Source organism: Pelobates fuscus, chromosome 9, assembly GCF_036172605.1.
Source record: "Pelobates fuscus isolate aPelFus1 chromosome 9, aPelFus1.pri, whole genome shotgun sequence".
NCBI lineage: Eukaryota > Metazoa > Chordata > Amphibia > Anura > Pelobatidae > Pelobates > Pelobates fuscus.
The window spans coordinates 137,994,534-138,013,896 of NC_086325.1; the positions used below are offsets into that span (position 1 = coordinate 137,994,534).

The 19,363-nt window shown below is 42.8% G+C and overlaps 1 protein-coding gene across 1 annotated transcript in view; it reads right to left on the bottom strand.

Moving 5' to 3' along the window:
- The window catches only part of PRICKLE3 (prickle planar cell polarity protein 3), a 36,354-nt gene extending 20,696 nt beyond the window's left edge, over positions 1 to 15,658 (bottom strand). The window contains exons 1-2 of the mRNA XM_063432511.1: positions 15,514 to 15,658; positions 4,858 to 4,943 (exon numbers count right to left, since the gene is read on the bottom strand). Of these exons, the coding sequence (XP_063288581.1) occupies positions 4,858 to 4,943; positions 15,514 to 15,546 (119 nt within the window). The 5' untranslated portion in view covers positions 15,547 to 15,658. The remainder of the gene's footprint in view (positions 1 to 4,857; positions 4,944 to 15,513) is intronic.
- Between the last annotated feature and the right edge of the window lie 3,705 nt (positions 15,659 to 19,363).

Here is a 19,363-nt window from a genome sequence, read left to right on the forward strand (position 1 = left end):
TACATTTTTGCTATGTGTATTAGTTCTAATTCATCTAATTCCCTCAATGAATTCCACAAAGTAACCTTTTCTCAGAAACCTCAAGTATCAACAATATGGTTAGCCTTATGTTAAAGCAGCTCGGTCCTCCCCTCACAAAAAAAAAATGGTATTGTAACTCCAAGAGCTGAAGAAATTGCAGTCGGAACAAGATGTTGGCGTCTGCAAGGGACAGGTTCAGATAGGTAATACTCACCTTCCCCTACACCCCTCACAAGCCCTCAGACGGTGACAGAGCTGCTTTAATGAAGTCTAATTTGAATATTGTTAGATAATAGCTAGTTCTATTTATAGTGTGCCCTCAGGCATGGGTTTGTCTGATATCTGCCTCTTGTTCTTTCAGATGTTGCCTCTCTGAAGGCACTGCTGTTACCTTGATAACCTTCCTTATATAGATCTTATAGTGGAGTAGGTGAGGCTGGGTGATATTTGGGGCAGAGGACGGTCTAGCCAGTTAATTACAGCCTATAGCAATATATTTACACTAAACATTCCCAACCCAAAATAAATAGACACTGTATCTAATTCTGAATGGCAAAATTCAAGGCTGAAAGAGACAAGTTACTGTGACGAGACCAATCTCGCCACTGTGCATTGGAGGAGCCTGGTTGCCCGCCTGCTGCCTTTAGACTATGGCCCCATGTTGAAACGCTTGATTTTCCCCTGCAAAGACATGAAAGCCAGGTCATTCGGTGCTTGCCCTGTTTGAGCGGTGATACCCCAGATAGCTATGCCATGAAGCCCATTCTAAAAATGAAAGACTTTGGGAAAGACTTTGGCTCCATGGCAATTGAACTGAATGTGTGTGGTCTGAGCGCCATTCAGTAATCATGTGTGCTCAGACCTTAGCAATCTGGAGATATGTTGCATGTCTGTATTTTATGCAATAAATGTAACCTTGTGTATTTTATTGTATTTTACTGTCTTTTTACTGTCATGTGCTTAATGGAGTTTTGCCTCTGTCCTTGGAGATAATTTGATTACTTCCCAATTATCTCCAGGATAGAAGACTCTGTGGAACTGGTTTTGGGCAGAAAAGCCATGCTTCATTTGGTCACAAAGGACTACGATCCATCTTTTGAACCACTGGACCAATTTGTATGATTTTGACGTATGTTTGTATTATGCTGTTGGAGTATGCTGATTCTGAAAATGTAAGTTTTATGTGAATGTGATGCATACTTTTAAAGTTATGAATAATGTGGAAAAACTGTATTTCTCTGTCTGTGATAATTCCATTACCCATTGTGTAAGGTAATTGTATCACAGGCAGAGGGGAGGATTTTGTGTGGGAGTGTCTGAGTGTATTGTACGTGTTTATTGGTTGTTTTCCAAAACCCTGTGGGTGGTACTAATGTGTATATAAGAACAATAAACCCACAGCTCTGTCTGTTCACTGCTTGACCCTTAACACGGAGCTTTGTCTCGTTCTTGGGGGGGATTTATTGTATGCTGTTCCAGTTCGACTGCTAGGAGGGTAAACCTTTCGTATGGTTTTTCCTATTCGGCTGTTTACAGCACTCGTATGATTCTGGTTAGGCTGTTTACGTCATTCAAATGCTTCTCCGGTTCGGTGGATCGGTGTCTACAGTAGCTGCCTGTATATCTGGAAGGGAATATCTCCTAAACGGCTGTTAACCCCTTTTATGCCTGGGGGTGCCGTTACAGTTACTATTTCTGAAATGGAGATTTTTAAAAAAAAAATTTAATGAGCTATTTTAGCCTAAATATTGCCATTCGGATTAAGATTCCCTACAATTCAAAGTTTACTGAATAACCCTTTGTCTACCAGTTGTATTTTTCGTTGTTGTCTTTTTACTAAATTGTGAGCTGTCTGGAATTCAAATTACAAACGTTTGGCCAGAATTTTTTGCTTGGAAAAAAAAACCCTGATATTAAAAAAAACAAAAAACAAAAAAACGAATTACTTCTTTGAAATGTAATATAAAAAAAATACAAAATTCTAAAATGTGGAAGTTTAAAATATCAACTTTAAGCAGTGTGAAACGTGGTATAAATACAGATACAATCCATTCTATTTGATTCATGTTAAACTAGATAAGAGCCACATTTATTGATGTAAAGGGGGCCTAAATGGTGGACAGAGAGGGTACATTAGGGTGTTCCTGGATCTGTTGCTGATATTCATGATGTTACCAAAATTCTGTTCATTATAACTAATATCACTCATGGCTACGTAGAACACTTGCTCCACTTCCTCCAAATCCTCACTTGAAATAACAATCCATATCTTCCAACATATGAAATGGACAAAAAGGGATACTTTAATTTTAGGGGTGTGAGTGGTGGGGTGTGGTCAGGTGCGGGTCTGTTCTGAACATTTTTAGGTGACATTAATAATAATAAAAATAATAATATGAAATTAATATGTAATATTGAATAAGGACATTGTATTCTATTTACACAGACTAATTTCTAAACAATTGTATTGTAATTTAAAGACTCATTACTGGGAGTATTATTGCAGCAGAGCTCTGTTATACACTGAGACACAACAACAATAGTGAGCGCCTAGAAAAGAAGGACATTAGGATAAAAAAAGAGGGACACCGAGAAAGCCCAACTGGGGCAAGAGGGACCCAGGCGCTGTACCTAAAATGGTGGGCGCCATGTGCGCAGGAGGCAGGGGAGAGACCCGCTACCTCCGCGCGATCACGACTCGCAAAGCGACTCCTGCCTCCCAACCCTGCAATAAAGTGAGGCGGAGAAACACTCACCGGCCCCCGGGGCCATCGGAGCTAAAATCAAGCGGCCCAATTAACCCACATGAGGAGAGAACAGCGGCAGCACTGAGGAGCTGGAGCGCCGCACGACACCCACTCCCGCCAGGGAACTCCGAGCATGAAGCAAAGCGGGACACTCGAGCGGGAGCACCCACTAGGCACTCACTCCCCACTCAGCCTAAACCAAGATGTTCCAAAAAGTGGCAAACTCATATGGGCAACATCAAGCTCACCACCAAGGCTGCTACTAACCTTCAGAGAAATGGCAGAGGCAAGACCCACACAACATGGTCGGAGTCCAGGAGAACCCAACGAGAAACCCACTGCCTGTGTACTGCGGTGCCTGCTCTGCCAGACACTCACCCCCTGCTGCACGGAAACAGCTGAGCAGGTACCGGACAATACTGGGAACCCCCCTGTCGGTGTAGCCTTGGGGCCACCAGGACGAAGACACAATCCTACTGGGGCAGCTTGGGTCGCCCCGACCCACGGGGGTGACAACCTTTATAAAGTGATTTCACTAGATGTGACTCGAATGTAACAACACAATATGAGTGCTATAGCATTAACACAAATTACTCATGATAAAACAGTTCGTATTAATGTTCAGAATGTGTAGCGGAGTTACCCCACTCTGTAGGCAGAATACTGCACTGTTATTTGCCTCTCACTGCACAACAGCTTACACAAGAGCAGCGCAGCTAGCACACACATCACACCTACTGTCACACTGTAAATCATAAGACCACACTACAACTATGTCAGCATAACTAGTACAACCAACCTAGCCCTGTTAAGCGTTAACTATTTCACCTTGTTCCAACGACTTCACTGCGTAGCCAAGCTTGTTAATGTTATAATTATACAAAATTGTGCAATTCCTCATGCCACTGTATAACCTGAGTAGAACCTTGAACACGCTGTTGTGGCGTATGTCGATGCTTTGTAACAACTCGCATAACAAAAATAAAGAATAGAAATAAATAAATAAATAAATGAATGAGGGACAGAGGGATTTGGGCCCAAAATAGGGACATTTGGAGGGTAGGCTAACCCCCTACTATGAAAAATATTCTAATGGCAATGCACTCTCTTGAAAATATTTTGAATTTGTCATATTAAAGGCAACCACACCGTAGGCAACCAGACCACTTCATCTCATTGAAGTGGTCTGGATGCAGTTTCCCTATCCCCTAATAACCATTCAATATAAAGACATTGCAGTTTTAGAGAAAATGCAATGCTTATATTGCAGGGTTAACTCCTGCTCTAGTGGCTGTCTACCTCTAGAGATGCTTCCTGCTGCTTCACGGAGTTTGCATGAGGAAGTCCAGCGTCTTCAAAATCCCCATAGGAAAGCACTGACTGAATGCTTTTCTATGGCGAAGTCCCAACGCGCATACGACGCTCACAGCGCATGCAGATTAGATTCGCACTCAGGGCTGACGTCGGTGGTGGTGGAAGCAGAAGGTGAGCAAATTCAAGGGTTATTTAACCCTTTGAGTGCTGCAGGAAGGTGAGGTCAGAGTAACATTTTAGCGTTAGGAATCCAGCTTTGTATTCCGAACACTAAAGTGTTTGTTTAATGGGGAACCTCAACCAACATCCCAATATTGTTATATACGTGTACAGATCAGCCAAGGCCAAAAAGGTAGATCTCCATCTGTTACAGAACTACAACTCCAATTATGCTTGATCAACCATGGAGCTGGCAAAGCATTGTGGGAGTTGGAGTCCTGGACGCTCATTGTGTAGATGGAGTAATTTTAAAAAAGTCCTAGTGCTGTTTACACATTTGAATGCCGTTTCGTTATATTCCTTCTATTTTTTTTTTTTCTACTAAAGACCTACCCACAATGGAATGTTCACCCTTGGGAATGTCATTCCATAAACAGTTAGAGATCCCTATGGAATTCACAGGTGAAAACAAAGACTCCAATATATACCAGTTAGAGTAGACACTGAACAGACACAGCTAGACAACAAAACTTGCAGAGGCATGCCATGCCCTGGCCACAGATAACAGGCGGGCAAATAGTACTACATAATACCAGTGTGTAGAATGAGTCCTTACCTCCATCTGTGTGCAAGAAATCCAGGGCATCGCTCCGTACACGAAAGGCATGGCTGTCCCTCTCCTGTTATTGTCACCTCCGTACCCTGGTAAAATAAAATATGGTAAAGAAAAGGAGGACTTTAATACAGTATCACTGGCTGTTCAGCTTTTTAAATGTAAAAATAAACCAATATTATAGCAGTGGGGTTACTCGTTAAACTATTTGACGGTCTGCAATTATTTAGAGGATTGCAAATCTCTTGACAAAAACTGAAACAATATATATATTTTTTATTATAACAGCTAGTTTGCCTAATATTGTCACTTAAGGTAAAACCTATTTCATCACATTTACATTTGAATCAAAAGTAAGCCTGGCCTGGCAAAGCCTGGCACTCAATGCAAATGAGCTAAGTGTCATGATTCCGTACACATGGCACAATGGGAAAAAGATGCACATAACAGGCATCTGAGAGGACGACAAACTCAGATCATCGAGAATTGCAGCAGAGGTAAGTGTGTTTCTATGCATTCCCTCGGAAAAAAAAAACTGGCTCATTAAAAGCTGATATTATATTTATTTGGAAGAAGTTAAATTAGGCAAATGGGCAATCATCAACAAAAGGGTATCTGTTAACCATTTTAAGAAAGTAAATTAAAAAGTTAGGTTTTCATTATGTGTTCAAAAACATTTATTAAGGAAATAAAGAAATTATGAACATGACCAGTTTCTTGTTTCCTATTACTTTGGAGATGATGGCATAGTTTAACTATCTAAAATTGAGTTGTTGGGTGTCCTTATTTATCTCTTGTTTAAAACCCTAATTTTTCAATTTGCATTAAATACAATGCTATTATGGCACAGTTTGGCATTTAAGGCAATTAAGGGGAAAAGTTAGATGAATGTTATGCATGCACAAGGCATCTTAGGAGTCCCATTCACAGCTCTTGAATTCCCATTAGGCAGCTGCCTATAGGTGCATATCCTGTAAAGGGTGCCTGTTTTCAGTACTGATAATGTGCCTTTTTGGAGATTACGTAGGCTGGTGTTAGATCAGTACCAGAGCTTTGCCCAGTGCCCATCTGTAGTTCAGTCAGCCGCCTATGCTTGGTAGTAGAGTTGCAGGAACAGTTATAGAGGTTGTAAAACTCAGTGCTGACCAAGCTCCTCCAGTGTCTGTGTGAGAGGCTGGACATGAAGTTAAGGGGATCATTTCCAATCTGCCAATTAACAGCCTCTCACACAGGAAATGCCTTGCAGGAGGAGGATACTGGAGCTCAAAATCAGTCATATTTGGCTGACTGGACTACAGAAGACATAGGAAGGCATTGGCGGATCCAGGGGGGGGGCAACGGGGCAATTGCCCCCCCCGAGATTCTCCCCTGCCGGCTAGTGCAGGGCTGGCATTGCCCAAGCGCCAGCCCTGCATTGTGCCTGCAGACCGGGAGGGAGATCAGTGATCTCCCTCCCCGGTCCGCAGGCACATTACTGACAGCCGACCGGAAGGGGAGGGAGAGAGGACCCGGGAGCTGTTACCAGCAGCTCCTCCGGGTCCTCCTCTCGCGAGATTTGGAGCGTTGCCGCGGTTACCACGGCAACGCTCCAAATCTCGCGAGAGTGAACTCTAGCCCTGGAGCGCGGGCTAGAGTTCACTGGAACCACTGGACCACCAGGGATTCCCCACTGGGACCACCAGGGATCCAGAAATGTCCCCCCTCCTCCTCAATAAAGGTAAGAAGGGAGGGGGGACATAAATATATTTTATTAAATACATTTTTTTTTTTAATTTATTTTTTTTAATTAAAAAGCCTCCCTTCCCTCCTCCCCTCCCCCCATACACACTGACCCCATACACACTCTACACACACTGACCCCATGCACACACTGACCCCATGCACACACTGACCCCATGCACACACTGACCCCATGCACACACTGACCCCATGCACACACTACACACACTGACCCCATGCACACACTGACCCCATACACACACTACACACACTGACCCCATACACACACTGACCCCATACACACACTACACACACTGACCCCATACACACACTACACACACTACACACACTGACCCCATACACACACTACACACACTGACCCCATACACACACTGACCCCATACACACACTACACACACTGACCCCATACACACACTACACACACTGACCCCATACACACACTACACACACTGACCCCATACACACACTGACCCCATACACACACTACACACACTGACCCCACACACACACACACTGCCCCCATACACACAAACACTGCCCCCATACACACAAACACTGCCCCCATACACACAAACACTGTCCCACAAACACTGCCCCACAAACACTGCCCCACAAACACTGCCCCACAAACACTGCCCCCCAAACACTGTCCCCATACAACACTGTCCCACAAACACTGTCCCCATACACACTGCCCCACACACATACTGCCCCGCACACACTGCACACCTATACACACACAGTGCCCTACACACCCTGCTGCCCCCCCATACACACATTGCCCCAAACACACACACACGACCCCCCCATACACACAGTGCCCCCCATACACACACTGCCCCACACATACATACAGTGCCCCCCATACACACACTGCCCCACACAGACATACAGTGCCCCCATACACACACTGCCCCCTAACACACACACTGCCACCCTTACGCACTCACACTCACTTCACCGCTCACACACACACTGCACCTTTCACACACACTTCACCCCTAACACACACCACTTCTCCTATGCCCTATATCCCAGCAGACCCCAGGTAAGTTGTCAAACTGTTCTTAAACGGTATGACTACTTACTCCGGGGTGGGATCCTGGCACTACTGGCACCATAACTACTACACTGAGCTGTAGTGGTTATTGTGCTAGGATTATTTTTTTTAAATAATCTACAAGTGCCCCTCCCGAGATCAGGCTCTGGATCCGCCACTGTAGGAAGGTGTGTACTTTGTAAATCACCCTTCATATTCCACATGCCCTAAACACCCCTTTCCCCTAAACCTGAATTTAACCAAACAAAATCTAAACAAACTCTTCCCTAAAGCAAAACAATAGACATAAAAATAACTTTACCTGCGTACCCCAATACTACATTTGACCCCGCTCTAACTCTAAATGTAATAATTCTAAACATCTCGTATATCACAGCTATAACCCCTCAAGTTTTTAATCCCTTTAACATGCCAAGTAATCTAACTTTAACCAAGTTCTAACCCTAAACATCCCTTTACCCTAACCACTTCTAAAATTATCTTTGACCCTGCATACATTTTCACAGCTGGCTGCATACACTTACTATAGATACGTATGCAAACACAATACATGACAAACAGCAATATGCACATACACTATATACACATATGCAATTGTAAAAAAAAAAATGATTAACAAAATGCATTTATAATACATACAGCTCTGGTAAAAATTAAGAGAACACTGCACAATTATTGCTTTCTCTGGTTTTACTGTTATAACTTAGGAAGAGTTCAGAAATCAACAGTCAGGCAATTGGCATGTTTTCTACCAGTCTTTCTCATTGCTGTTGGGTGACTTTGTGTCACTCGTGGCATAGAAACTCACAAAATAAGGAAGTTCTGCTTTGTTTGATGGCATGTAAACATCCATCTTCCTTTGACCATATTTCAGTGGTTTTCAGTAAGGTCTGGCTGATTATGACATGGTCTTAATTAGGTGGTCCTCCAAACACACTTTGATTGACCTGGTTGTGTGGCATGGAGCATTGTTTTACTGGAAGAGTTGAGGAACATTTTCAAAGCAATAAGAAGCTAGTTTCCTTCCAAGATTACTTTGTACGTGGCTTGATTCGTGCGTCCTTCACAAAATAAATCTGCCCAATTCCAGCCTTACTGAAGCACTCCTAGATCATCATGATCCTCCACCCAAGGTTTCACAGTGGGCGTGAGACACTGTGGTTTGTAGGCTCCTTAAGGTGTCTGTCTAACTGTTACATGACCAAGTATTGGGCAAAGTTGAAAACTGGACTCACCACAGAAGATGACCTTACAAAATTCTTCTATTGTTCTCATGGTCTTTTGCAAATCTCAGCCTGGCTCTTCTTTGCTTCTCATTGATGAAGGCCTTTTTTTGCACAACTTCATCCCTGTACCTAGGAGCCTGTTTCAAATTGTCCTCACCACTCACAACACCCCAGCTGCTATTTACCATTCTTAATGTAGTTCACTTGATGTCATCCTATGGTTGTTGAGTGACATTTAAATGAGTTGGTGGACAGGCCAGTCAGTGGAGAGTCGTTTTCACCGTCTGGTGGTCTCTAGCTTTCTTGTGCCCAAGGTCAGCTGCTTGACTTTGTTTTTATGAACCGCCATCCTTGAAATTGTAAAATGGAAGCAACCAGACGTTCACTGCATCCCTCTGCCAGTAAAGCCAGAATTTAACCCTTCTTATCCTAACTCAAAACATTTCTTTTCAACACTTTTCACATTGGTCCTAGTTAATTTATTCAAATTACTTGCCATCCAGCTGGTCCTATTGCAGGAGGATAGTTTTGGCCATTGCAGTCATTTTTATACTTTTCCTCATTAAATAAGATTTGGTTCATGTGATCACCTAATCAGTACCTTATTAAGTAGAACCTTATTTGGGGGGGGTTGCTTGGAATTCTGTGCCTACAGCTATCTGCCATGTAAATGCGGTCCTGGCCATTCACACAGAAGTACAACAAAGGTAATTTGCTTTCCTTAAAGGATCACTATGGTGCCAGGAAAACAAAGCGGTTTTCCTGACACTATAGTGCCCTGAGGGCGCCCCCACCCTCAGGGTCCCCATCCTGTGGCGCTGAAGGGGTTAAAACCCCTTCAGCAGCTTACCTTATTCCAGCACCGGGCTCCCTCGGCGCTGGTGACCTCTCCTCCCCCGCCGACGTCAGCTCCCAAGTTCAAGCTGAAATTCGCATCCAGCGTCGCATATGCGCCTCTAGCGGCTGTCAGGAAGACAGCCACTTGAGGTTGGATCAACCCCTAATGTAAACTGCTTTGTTTACATGTGAAGGGTTAAAACCTGAGGGACATTGCACCCAGACCACTTCATTGAGCTGAAGTGGTCTGGGTGACTATAGTGTCCCTTTAATGCCTCTGCTGCTGAACATCTTACCCCCTCTTAACACCTTAGTGGAAAACCCTGCAAGCTGAAATGTTTAATTGTCAGGAATTCAAAGTGAATTTCATATTTTAGACTAAAATAATTGATCTGGAAAAATACTTAATGTCAGCAAGGTTTTCAGTCTGACTATTCTGGCCTAGTATCTAAAAAAGTCACGGCACTACACATTGTAAACGCCTGACAGCTAGAATCATGGCCCAATTAATACGCAGCTATCTATTACAGGGAAAAAAAGATAAATACTCCTACTTAGACACTATTTTTTTGTTGCTGTCCTTGGATAAGACAATCACGTGAAAACTAAAACCAAAATACCGTATAAAGGTCTCAGTTAAAGCGTCTCTCTCACCAGAAAAAAAAAAGCATTTCATAAAGATAAGATGGAATTTCACAATTATATTACTGGCACTTTATTTCTACATCCCCACTGAACAACTCATTAGGTATGTGCACACAAGCTTGTGGCCATCACAATACATTAAAAGGCTTTGATGGCAACAACCACATTGCGGTCCATTACAAACCTCCACCTACGGATGAATACGGAACCGTGATTTGGTTCTACCACATTATCTGACTGGCGACATGTCTATCCTCAAGCACTAAGCCCCTATTGGTACTTAAGAACATCCATAAGAGTGGTCACTCCAGGGGTGACTTGACATGCTATTATTTATATTTAATTATAATTTGTATGCTGTAACACTTATCTCGCATATGTTTTATTGTTCTCCTTGTATTACCCGTTATGTGGTTTATTTTGTTCCTATTCTTTTTTTACAACTATTGTTCATTTTGCACAAGGCCGGGGTATACTGCATTAGCAACAATTGTGATGTTACACAATGTACTATGCACTGGAAACTCAGCAACTCTTCAAAAAGTATACTCTGCCATTTGTTATGTTCTGCTGTAACATTGTACTTCCGGACTAAAAATGGATGAAAATGAAACTAATAAACAAATAAAGAATAATACATTTAAAAAAAAAAAAAAAATAGGGTAAAATGGAATTTCACTGAAAATCCAATGCTGTCGCAAAAGATATCACAAGACAAAGTAGAGACAACTTCAACTTATGGTGAATCTCTGCCGTAACAAAACATGGCAAACGGCAGAGCTACTGCTGGCAAGTTTTGCCACTTTCCCCAGCCATGCTAGCAATAGCTGTGGAATAAGACATTATCTCATTCATCTCCAGATAATATCTATGGAGGCTCCCACGGTCTCACGGGATCCTCCATAGACATCAGAGTTGTATTCTCACACATGTGCGAGAAGATAGCACCAAGCTGTCCATCCTTAAGTGATGAGTTTTCAATGTTTTGCTGCAGAGAGTACAGTATTGACATGAAATTCTGGCAGATGTAATGACAGGAGCTGAAGAAAGACGTTGGTGGCACCCAAGGTGGACAGCATCAGGTAAGTATAACTCCCCCTAGCTATGTACCACAGTACATCCATACCCCAAACGGCAATGTCACCGTGGGTGGTCTGCAAAATAAAAATATGCAAAAACCCCAGAAGGTATCAGAGTTGCTTTAAGCTGCATATTTCACAGAGTGATTAGACGTGCAATTTGATGGAGATTAAATTCAAATTTTAGAAAATATTAAACATTATAAAATAATCATTTTGTCAAGAGTGCAAAACCCTGGCCCTCCTTGGCACCCAGAGACCGCCTCCCCCCCCCCCCACCCCCCTGCAGCTGACTTGAAAAGCTTGTACTTACACTTCCACATTATCAAAATCAATCAGTATCTGCTAATAAAGAGAGCAGTGAAAGTGAGAGGACTACCCTGCCCCCGGTACTCTTAACCTATCAGTGCTCTCTCTGTTGAATGCAAGTGATATTGAAAACGCCGACGTGTAAATTCCATATTTTGAAGTTGGCTAGAGAGGGAGAACTTCAATCCCCATGAGGTTTTTAAGACTGGCAACGCACCATATGAATGTACTAAAATTATACTGGGGAGTGGGGACTAGTTTTGTGCACAGGTGCTGTCCTTGCTAGATTATATAATATAGGCAGGAGAGTCATGAACTCACTTTAACTGAATAAACCAAAACATTAAAGAAACACTCCAAGCACTATAACAACTACAGTGTGTTGTAGTGGTTATGGTAACAGCATTGCCTTGTGACCCTCCCCCATTGCAAGTAGTCAAAATATTTGCTAACAGTTTGACTTCTTACCTGTGATCTACCAGGCTGCCTCTATGAGAGCAATAAGTCATCTTCCTAAACTAAGCCCAGTGGTGCAATGCTTACATCCATGGCTGGGAGTGATCATTTGACACTCTCAGCCAATCAGCTGGCGGAAAGATAAAGGAAGCTCCGAGCAGAAGCATCTGACTCTCTATAGCAGAATAGAATAGACAGGGAGCGGCGCCCAGCAGAACCCCGGTAATAAGTTAAACCATTAGCAAACAATTTGACTGCTTAAATTGGTAAGCGTAGTGGTTATGGTGTTTGTTGTGTTCCTTAAAGCCAAAACAATTCTCCTTGTACAGCAGTCACACATGATTTTCTCATTATTCATCTTAAACAGCCAAATTTCTGAACACATTGATTGTAGTTTAAGGGGTTACTGCAAGGGCCTCCGTCAGTGTCATTGAGGCTTCATTAACCAGCTAAGAGGTCCGGGCTTGCCAATATCTATTCTGTGCATATTTATATGCACAGACTGTAATTCAATGGATGAGAGTGATCAGATGACACTCATAGCAAATGAATGAGTGTCATGACAGTATCCAGCATCAGCAGCTCTGCAGACGCTGGATGTTGTAAGCCTGCTGCACAGTAAACCCAGAGCCTGGCGTGACCAGGTAAAAGGGCAAACAGTTGTAAAACTGGGAATGGTACCTTGGTAGTCCAACCACTATAACTGCTACAGCGGCTGTAGCAGTGGTTATGATGGTTAGAGTAACCCTTTAAAGACAAATTAGTTTTGAGTTTTATTGCTGTGGAACTCTGTTATACACTCATACATGCAATGCATATTGAACTTCTAGAAGAAAAAAAACAATTTCAATAGAAAAGAGGGATGTGCCCTAAATAGGGACTGTTCCTCCTGCGGAGGGTCACTTGGCAGGTATGCTATCTGAACAATGCAACTATTCACCTCACCAGAGTTGGTGGGAAGAGACAATGCAGGCTTCATAAAACTAATTATTAAAATTAAATTCTTGGGTATTTATGGTCCTTTTATCTGTCGAGTGCCAGTAATGTGTGTGTGATGCTATGCAGAGCAATTTTAAGCTAGAGCCTTAGGCAACGAAAAATTAGAGCTGACAAAGCCAGTTGGAGGAACAGGTTTTCTTAGAAAACACTGCCTTGTATTCATAGTGTTGCACACAATTATGTGAAAACTTCTATTTAATACAGTGGAGGAGATATGAAAGTACTAGTAATAGAAAAGTGGGCCAAAGTTTTAAAAGCAGACCAATCACCATGGAAACCAGTTAAATGTGAATTATTTTGGTTTCCATGACATTTGCTTGACTTTGGAAACTTTCATATTTTTAAAATGTTTTATATTCGTAATTCTTTTCTAAATATCTCTCTTTTATTTTACAAAAATGTTCATTGTGATATAATTCGCTCTGAAAAAAGTGAAAAACCTTTATTTTTTACCCGAAAAGATGACTTGACAGAATACTGGGTCGAAATGTATGTTTAGACACGCGTATAACAGTAGATGATTGCCACAAAGGTGAGTGTGTAATTAAAGAGACATTGTTAATTATAAAAATGTGAATGAAAAGATCCCCTTCAGGTAGATGTCCAGATCTGATATATACATTATGCTGGCAAAATTGTCAGGAAATGTACAGATTTAAAGATATACTTACCTACAGATCTCTCCTGCCTCCTCCAATATGGCTGCTGCAATGCATAAACGAGCAGTATCCCACAATGCTACACACCCAGTAATTGTGGCTGGTTTGATGTTTCAAAACTAACCACAACAGCCATACTTGTACGTTTTTTTTTAAACAGACGAAAAGGAGTTCAGTACACTGGCTTCAAATGTTTCGAAGGCAATATTTTATATTATACTACAGGGCCGTTGAATGCTTCAATCTGATTGGTTGACGAACGTTCTAAGGTGTGCATCTCTCTACATTTACATTAGTTAATACGTTTGGCTTGCAAAACAGGGTTCTTATACAACCATTTTAATAACGCAGTCTAGAAAATAATATATCAGTATATCAGCGTGATACGTTTCTATCGTTATATTTAAAGGAGAAGTTTGAATTTCTAGGACTTTTTTTTTTTTTTTTTACTGGATGCTAATGGGATGGTTTCAGTTGGTTACACTGCAATTTATTAACCTTTGGCTTCGGTTTGTCCCTGTTATTAAGCAGCCAAAGTAAAAACATGAAAGCTTGTAAGTAAATTAGCAGAGCGGAACCCCCCAGCCAAACGAAAACGTAAAAGCCCCAACAACATTTGTAAATAAGCCAGAGTTTTTCACTAAACATTGACTTCTAGCAAATGAAATCAAACAGCAAGATTTAGGCCAACATAGTCAAGCTTTGATTATAGCTACGTAGGAGAATTTCACAAAATAATCTATTTTAGCCTAGATGAAACCATTAAATTAAAAAAAATATATATATATAATTCAGTTTAATAAATAAACTTGGCTTGAATTTAGATCACAAAATAATGATCTACAACAAAACATGTCAACACACTGTAATCGTGGACGGTTGGACACTACAAACTGTTAAAGTTTTTCAAAGACCATGGTATTTATTCACTAAACACAGAATTTAGATGCACTAAAGTGCAAAATTTAGGTTAAACAATGGCTTACGTTGAAAAATTCTCATCCTCGGATAGCTATACTCACAAGTTGCCTATCTAAGTGACTATTAAAAGATTTAGTCTGTAAAAATAAAAAATAGTGGCAGAATATATATTTTCTTTCAACTTGGCCTTAAAGTTTGCATTCGTTATCGACTTGATATAAATAATTTTTTAGTGAATAAACCCACTGCTAGTTGACAGTCAGATGATGTGTTCCCATTCAAACAGGTGCAACACCTAACAATCTAACAATGTCATTGTAATTATAAAATAAGCCTTAATCTGAAATGGATAACCTGCACTTACAATGCAGTCATTACATCATCATCATCCGACATACACATTAGTCACTTATTACAACGAACGACAAATAAATACACGCTACAAAGCTTTGCTTTTTTTTTTTTGTCGACCTCTGACTTCCATGGCTGCCTTAGGGTGATGGGAGCTGGAGTTCCACATGGTGACCAAGCCCTGGCTTAGGTCTTTCGGAGAAGAAAAGAGGAATTATCGTTGAGGCTGTAGCTCTGATGGGAAGAGGGCGAAGCAGCTTCCTGCGTGTTAGAGCTTGTAAGAGAGTCATGGACAAAAAAAACAAACCAAAAGAGAACGAAGAAATACGAAGCGAGGGGACATGTTTGAAGTTAACGGCAGTAAGTGTCCATCTTACCTGTGACTTGCGCCTCCTGGAGCTGCGAAACATCCTGACCTGCGGGTGATGTCTCCTGCTAACTCCTGCTCTGTCTCTCTCTTTTTTTTTATATCTTAAGTTCCGTTCACCTGAAACCAGGCTACGCCTCCTGGCTCAGAGAACACAACCTCCCCCAGGGAGGGAAGACAGGCTCTACCTGGGAAAAAAAAATAGCCACTCCTCTGGAGAGATAGACACAGCCTCTGCCTGGAAGCCGTACTGTTCATTACACACTTCTATGGCTGCATTAACCCCCTCAGACCCAACAACATGTCAGCATAGTTACAACAACAAGCGGTTTGTTTCAAACTGTATCAGCTAAAAAAAACTGTGTTGACAGCAGCAACACTCAGTTGTTATTGTACGGATGTCCCATAGTAAATGTGTAACATTGTAGTTTGCGTGGGCTCTCCAGAACAGACTTGAAAATGCATGTATGAAATAGATATGTTTTTAATGCTACTGGTGGCAAAGCGTTTTATGTAATAAATGTAACGTATAGTGAATTTCAAATTTAAGTCAAAAATAGATTAACTGGCAAAATAGCTGGAGAATTTTTCAGACTGGATTTTAAAATAAAAGTTTTCAAATCCTTTGTCAGTTCTCCACAATTCCTGGTTGCATGATAAAAATAAATTTTTTAAAAGTCTTCTTTTTTTTGCTGGTCATCTGTTTATTTAGATTGCATGAATCATCATTAAAACATTTTTTAAACTGTATCGCTAACTGAACTACCGTGGATATTTGATGTCATGAAAAACTTGAGTCACTCAATAAAAAAGAGAATTATAAAAAATATTTTAAAGATTTATGTGCCTGATACTTTTCATTTAGGCACAGTCAACGCACTTTCTGTCTGTCAAGACACTGGATGAAAATAGCTGATTTTACAATGCTGGGTATATGTCATCAAACAGTGAGCTAGATCAAGCTTTAAAAGCCTCAACCCCTCTGTTCCTGTGCGTCCAACTCGTTTGTAGTGATGTACCGAACTGTTCGCTGGCGAATAGTTCCCGGCGAACATAGCGTGTTCGCGTTCGCCACGGCGGGCGAACACCGGCGCGGTTGGTTCCACCCCCTATTCGGCATCATTGAGTAAACTTTGACCCTGTGCCTCACGGTCAGCAGACACATTCCAGCAAATTAGCAGCAGACCCTCCCTTCCAGACCCTCCCACCTCCTGTACAGCATCCATTTTAGATTCATTCTGAAGCTGCATTCTTAGATAGAGGAGGGAAAGTGTAGCTGCTGCTCATTTGATAGGGAAATGGATAGCTAGGCTAGGGTATTCAGTGTCCACTACAGTCCTGAAGGACTCATCTGATCTCTGCTGTAAGGACAGCACCCCAAAAAGCCCTTTTTAGGGCTAGAACATCAGTCTGCTTTTTTTTTTTTTCTGTGTAATGTAATTGCAGTTGCCTGCCTGCCAGCTTCTGTGTCAGGCTCACAGTGGATACTGTGCCCACTTGCCCAGTGCCACCACTCATATCTGGTGTCACAATAGCTTGCATTTAAAAAACAAAAACATTTTTTCACTGTAATAGATTGAATAGCAGTTAGTTGTCTGCAAGCGTCTGGGTGTCAGGCCTTCAGCGTGTACTCTGCCAACTTCTGCCAGTCCACTTTGCCACTCATATCTGGTGTCACAATAGCGTGCCTTTAAAAAGAAAAAAAGTTTTTCACTGTAAGCTAATAGCAGTCAGTGTCCTTCAAGCGGGTGTCAGGCCTTCAGCGTGTACTCTGCCAACCTCTGCCAGTGTACTTTGCCACTCATATCTGGTGTCACAATAGCGTGCCTTTAAAAAGAAAAAAAGTTTTTCACTGTAAGCTAATAGCAGTCAGTGTCCTTCAAGCGGGTGTCAGGCCTTCAGCGTGTACTCTGCCAACCTCTGCCAGTGCACATTGCCACTCATATCTGGTCTCACAGTAGCTTGCACGCATAGTACCACTAATCAAAAAAAAAATGACAGGCAGAGGCAGGCCACCCCGCAGGGGCCGTCGTGGTCGTGGTGCTGTGATTCCCTTTTGCCCTAGAATAATGCCCAATTTTCAGAGGCCACGTACCCTGAACTTGAAAAGTTCTGAGGACATAGTTGACTGGCTAACACAGGACACCCAATCTTCTACAGCTTCCGCTCGGAACCTTGACGCACCATCCTCCTCCAGCTTAGCTTCGGGCACCTCTCAAGATACCACTATCCCGCCTGCCGCCACCACCAACACTAGCACCACAGCCGCTTCACTTTATCTGTCAGAGGAGTTGTTTACACATCCGTTTGAAGTGATGCGCAACCATTATTGCCAGAGGATGTAGATAACAGGGATATGTCTCAGTCAGGCAGCATTACACACATGGACGTACGGTGTTATGATGATGATGTTGTACCCGCTGCTGCTTCCTTTGCTGAGTTGTCAGATACAAGTGAAGCGGTTGATGATGACGATGCGTCCATGGATGTCACGTGGGTGCCCGCTCGGCAAGAAGAAGAACAGGGCGAAAGTTCAGATGGGGAGGCAGAGAGGAGGAGGAGACGAGTTGGAATTTTTTTTGTGTGTCTGCCTCTGACAACAGCAATGCCATTTGCAACCTGTTGATCAACACATGAGTCCAACAGCACACAAACTCAAAGCCGCCATCCTCCTCCTGGTCCAGCATCTTCAGCCACGTCAACCACTGCTGTCCTCCCTGCCCCCTCTCAACCATCCGCCACTCCGTCTCTCGCCTTGAGCAGTTCCCGCTCATCTGCCCACAGTCAGGTGTCTGTCAAGGACATGTTTGAGCGTAAGAAGCCAATGTCAGAACGTCACCCCCTTGCCCAGCGTCTAACAGCTGGCTTGTCTGAACTATTAGCCCGCCAGCTTTTACCATACAAGCTGGTGGAGTCTGAGGCGTTCAAAAAATTTCACAAAAGGCAATCCCCACAATTATGTTTCTTTTCACAAAAGGCAATCCCCAACCTGTACTTGATTATGGAAAAGGTAGTAATGGCATGTCTGGCACACAGTGTTGGGGCAAGGGTCCATCTGACCACTGATACCTGGTCTGCAAAGCATGGTCAGGGCAGGTATATCACCTACACTGCGCATTGGGTAAACCTGCTGAAGGCTGCCAAGCATGGAATGCGTGGCTCTGCAGAGGAGTTGGTGACACCGCCACGACTTGCAGGCAGGCCTGCTCTCACCTCCTCTACTCCTCCTACTCCATCCTCTTCCATAACCTCCTCGGCTGAGTCCTCTTCTGCTGCTGCGTCTTGCTCCACATCAACAGCACCCCCCAGCTCCCCAGGTACTATTCCACATCCCGGATACGGCAGTGTCACACCGTCTTGGGTTTGACTTGCTTGAAAGCAGAGAGTCACACCGGACAAGCACTCCTGTCTGCCCTGAATGCACAGGTGGAAAAGTGGCTGACTCTGGCAAAGTGGTTTGTGACAACGGAACAAATTTGTTGGCGGCATTGAAGTTGGGCAAGTTGACACATGTGCCGTGCATGGCACATGTGTGTAATCTGATCGTACAACGCTTCGTGCATAAGTACACAGGCTTACAGGACGTCCTGAAGCAGGCCAGGAAGGAGTGTGGCCATTTCAGGCATTCCTACACGGCCATGGCGCACTTTGCAGATATCCAGTGGCGAAACAACATGCCAGTGAGGCGCTTGATTTGCGACAGCCCGACACGTTGGAATTCAACACTCCTAATGTTCGACCGCCTGCTCCAACAAGAAAAAGCCGTTAATGAATATTTGTATGACCGGGGTGCTAGGACAGCCTCTGGGGAGCTGGGAATTTTTTTGCCACGTTACTGGACGCTCATGCGCAATGCCTGT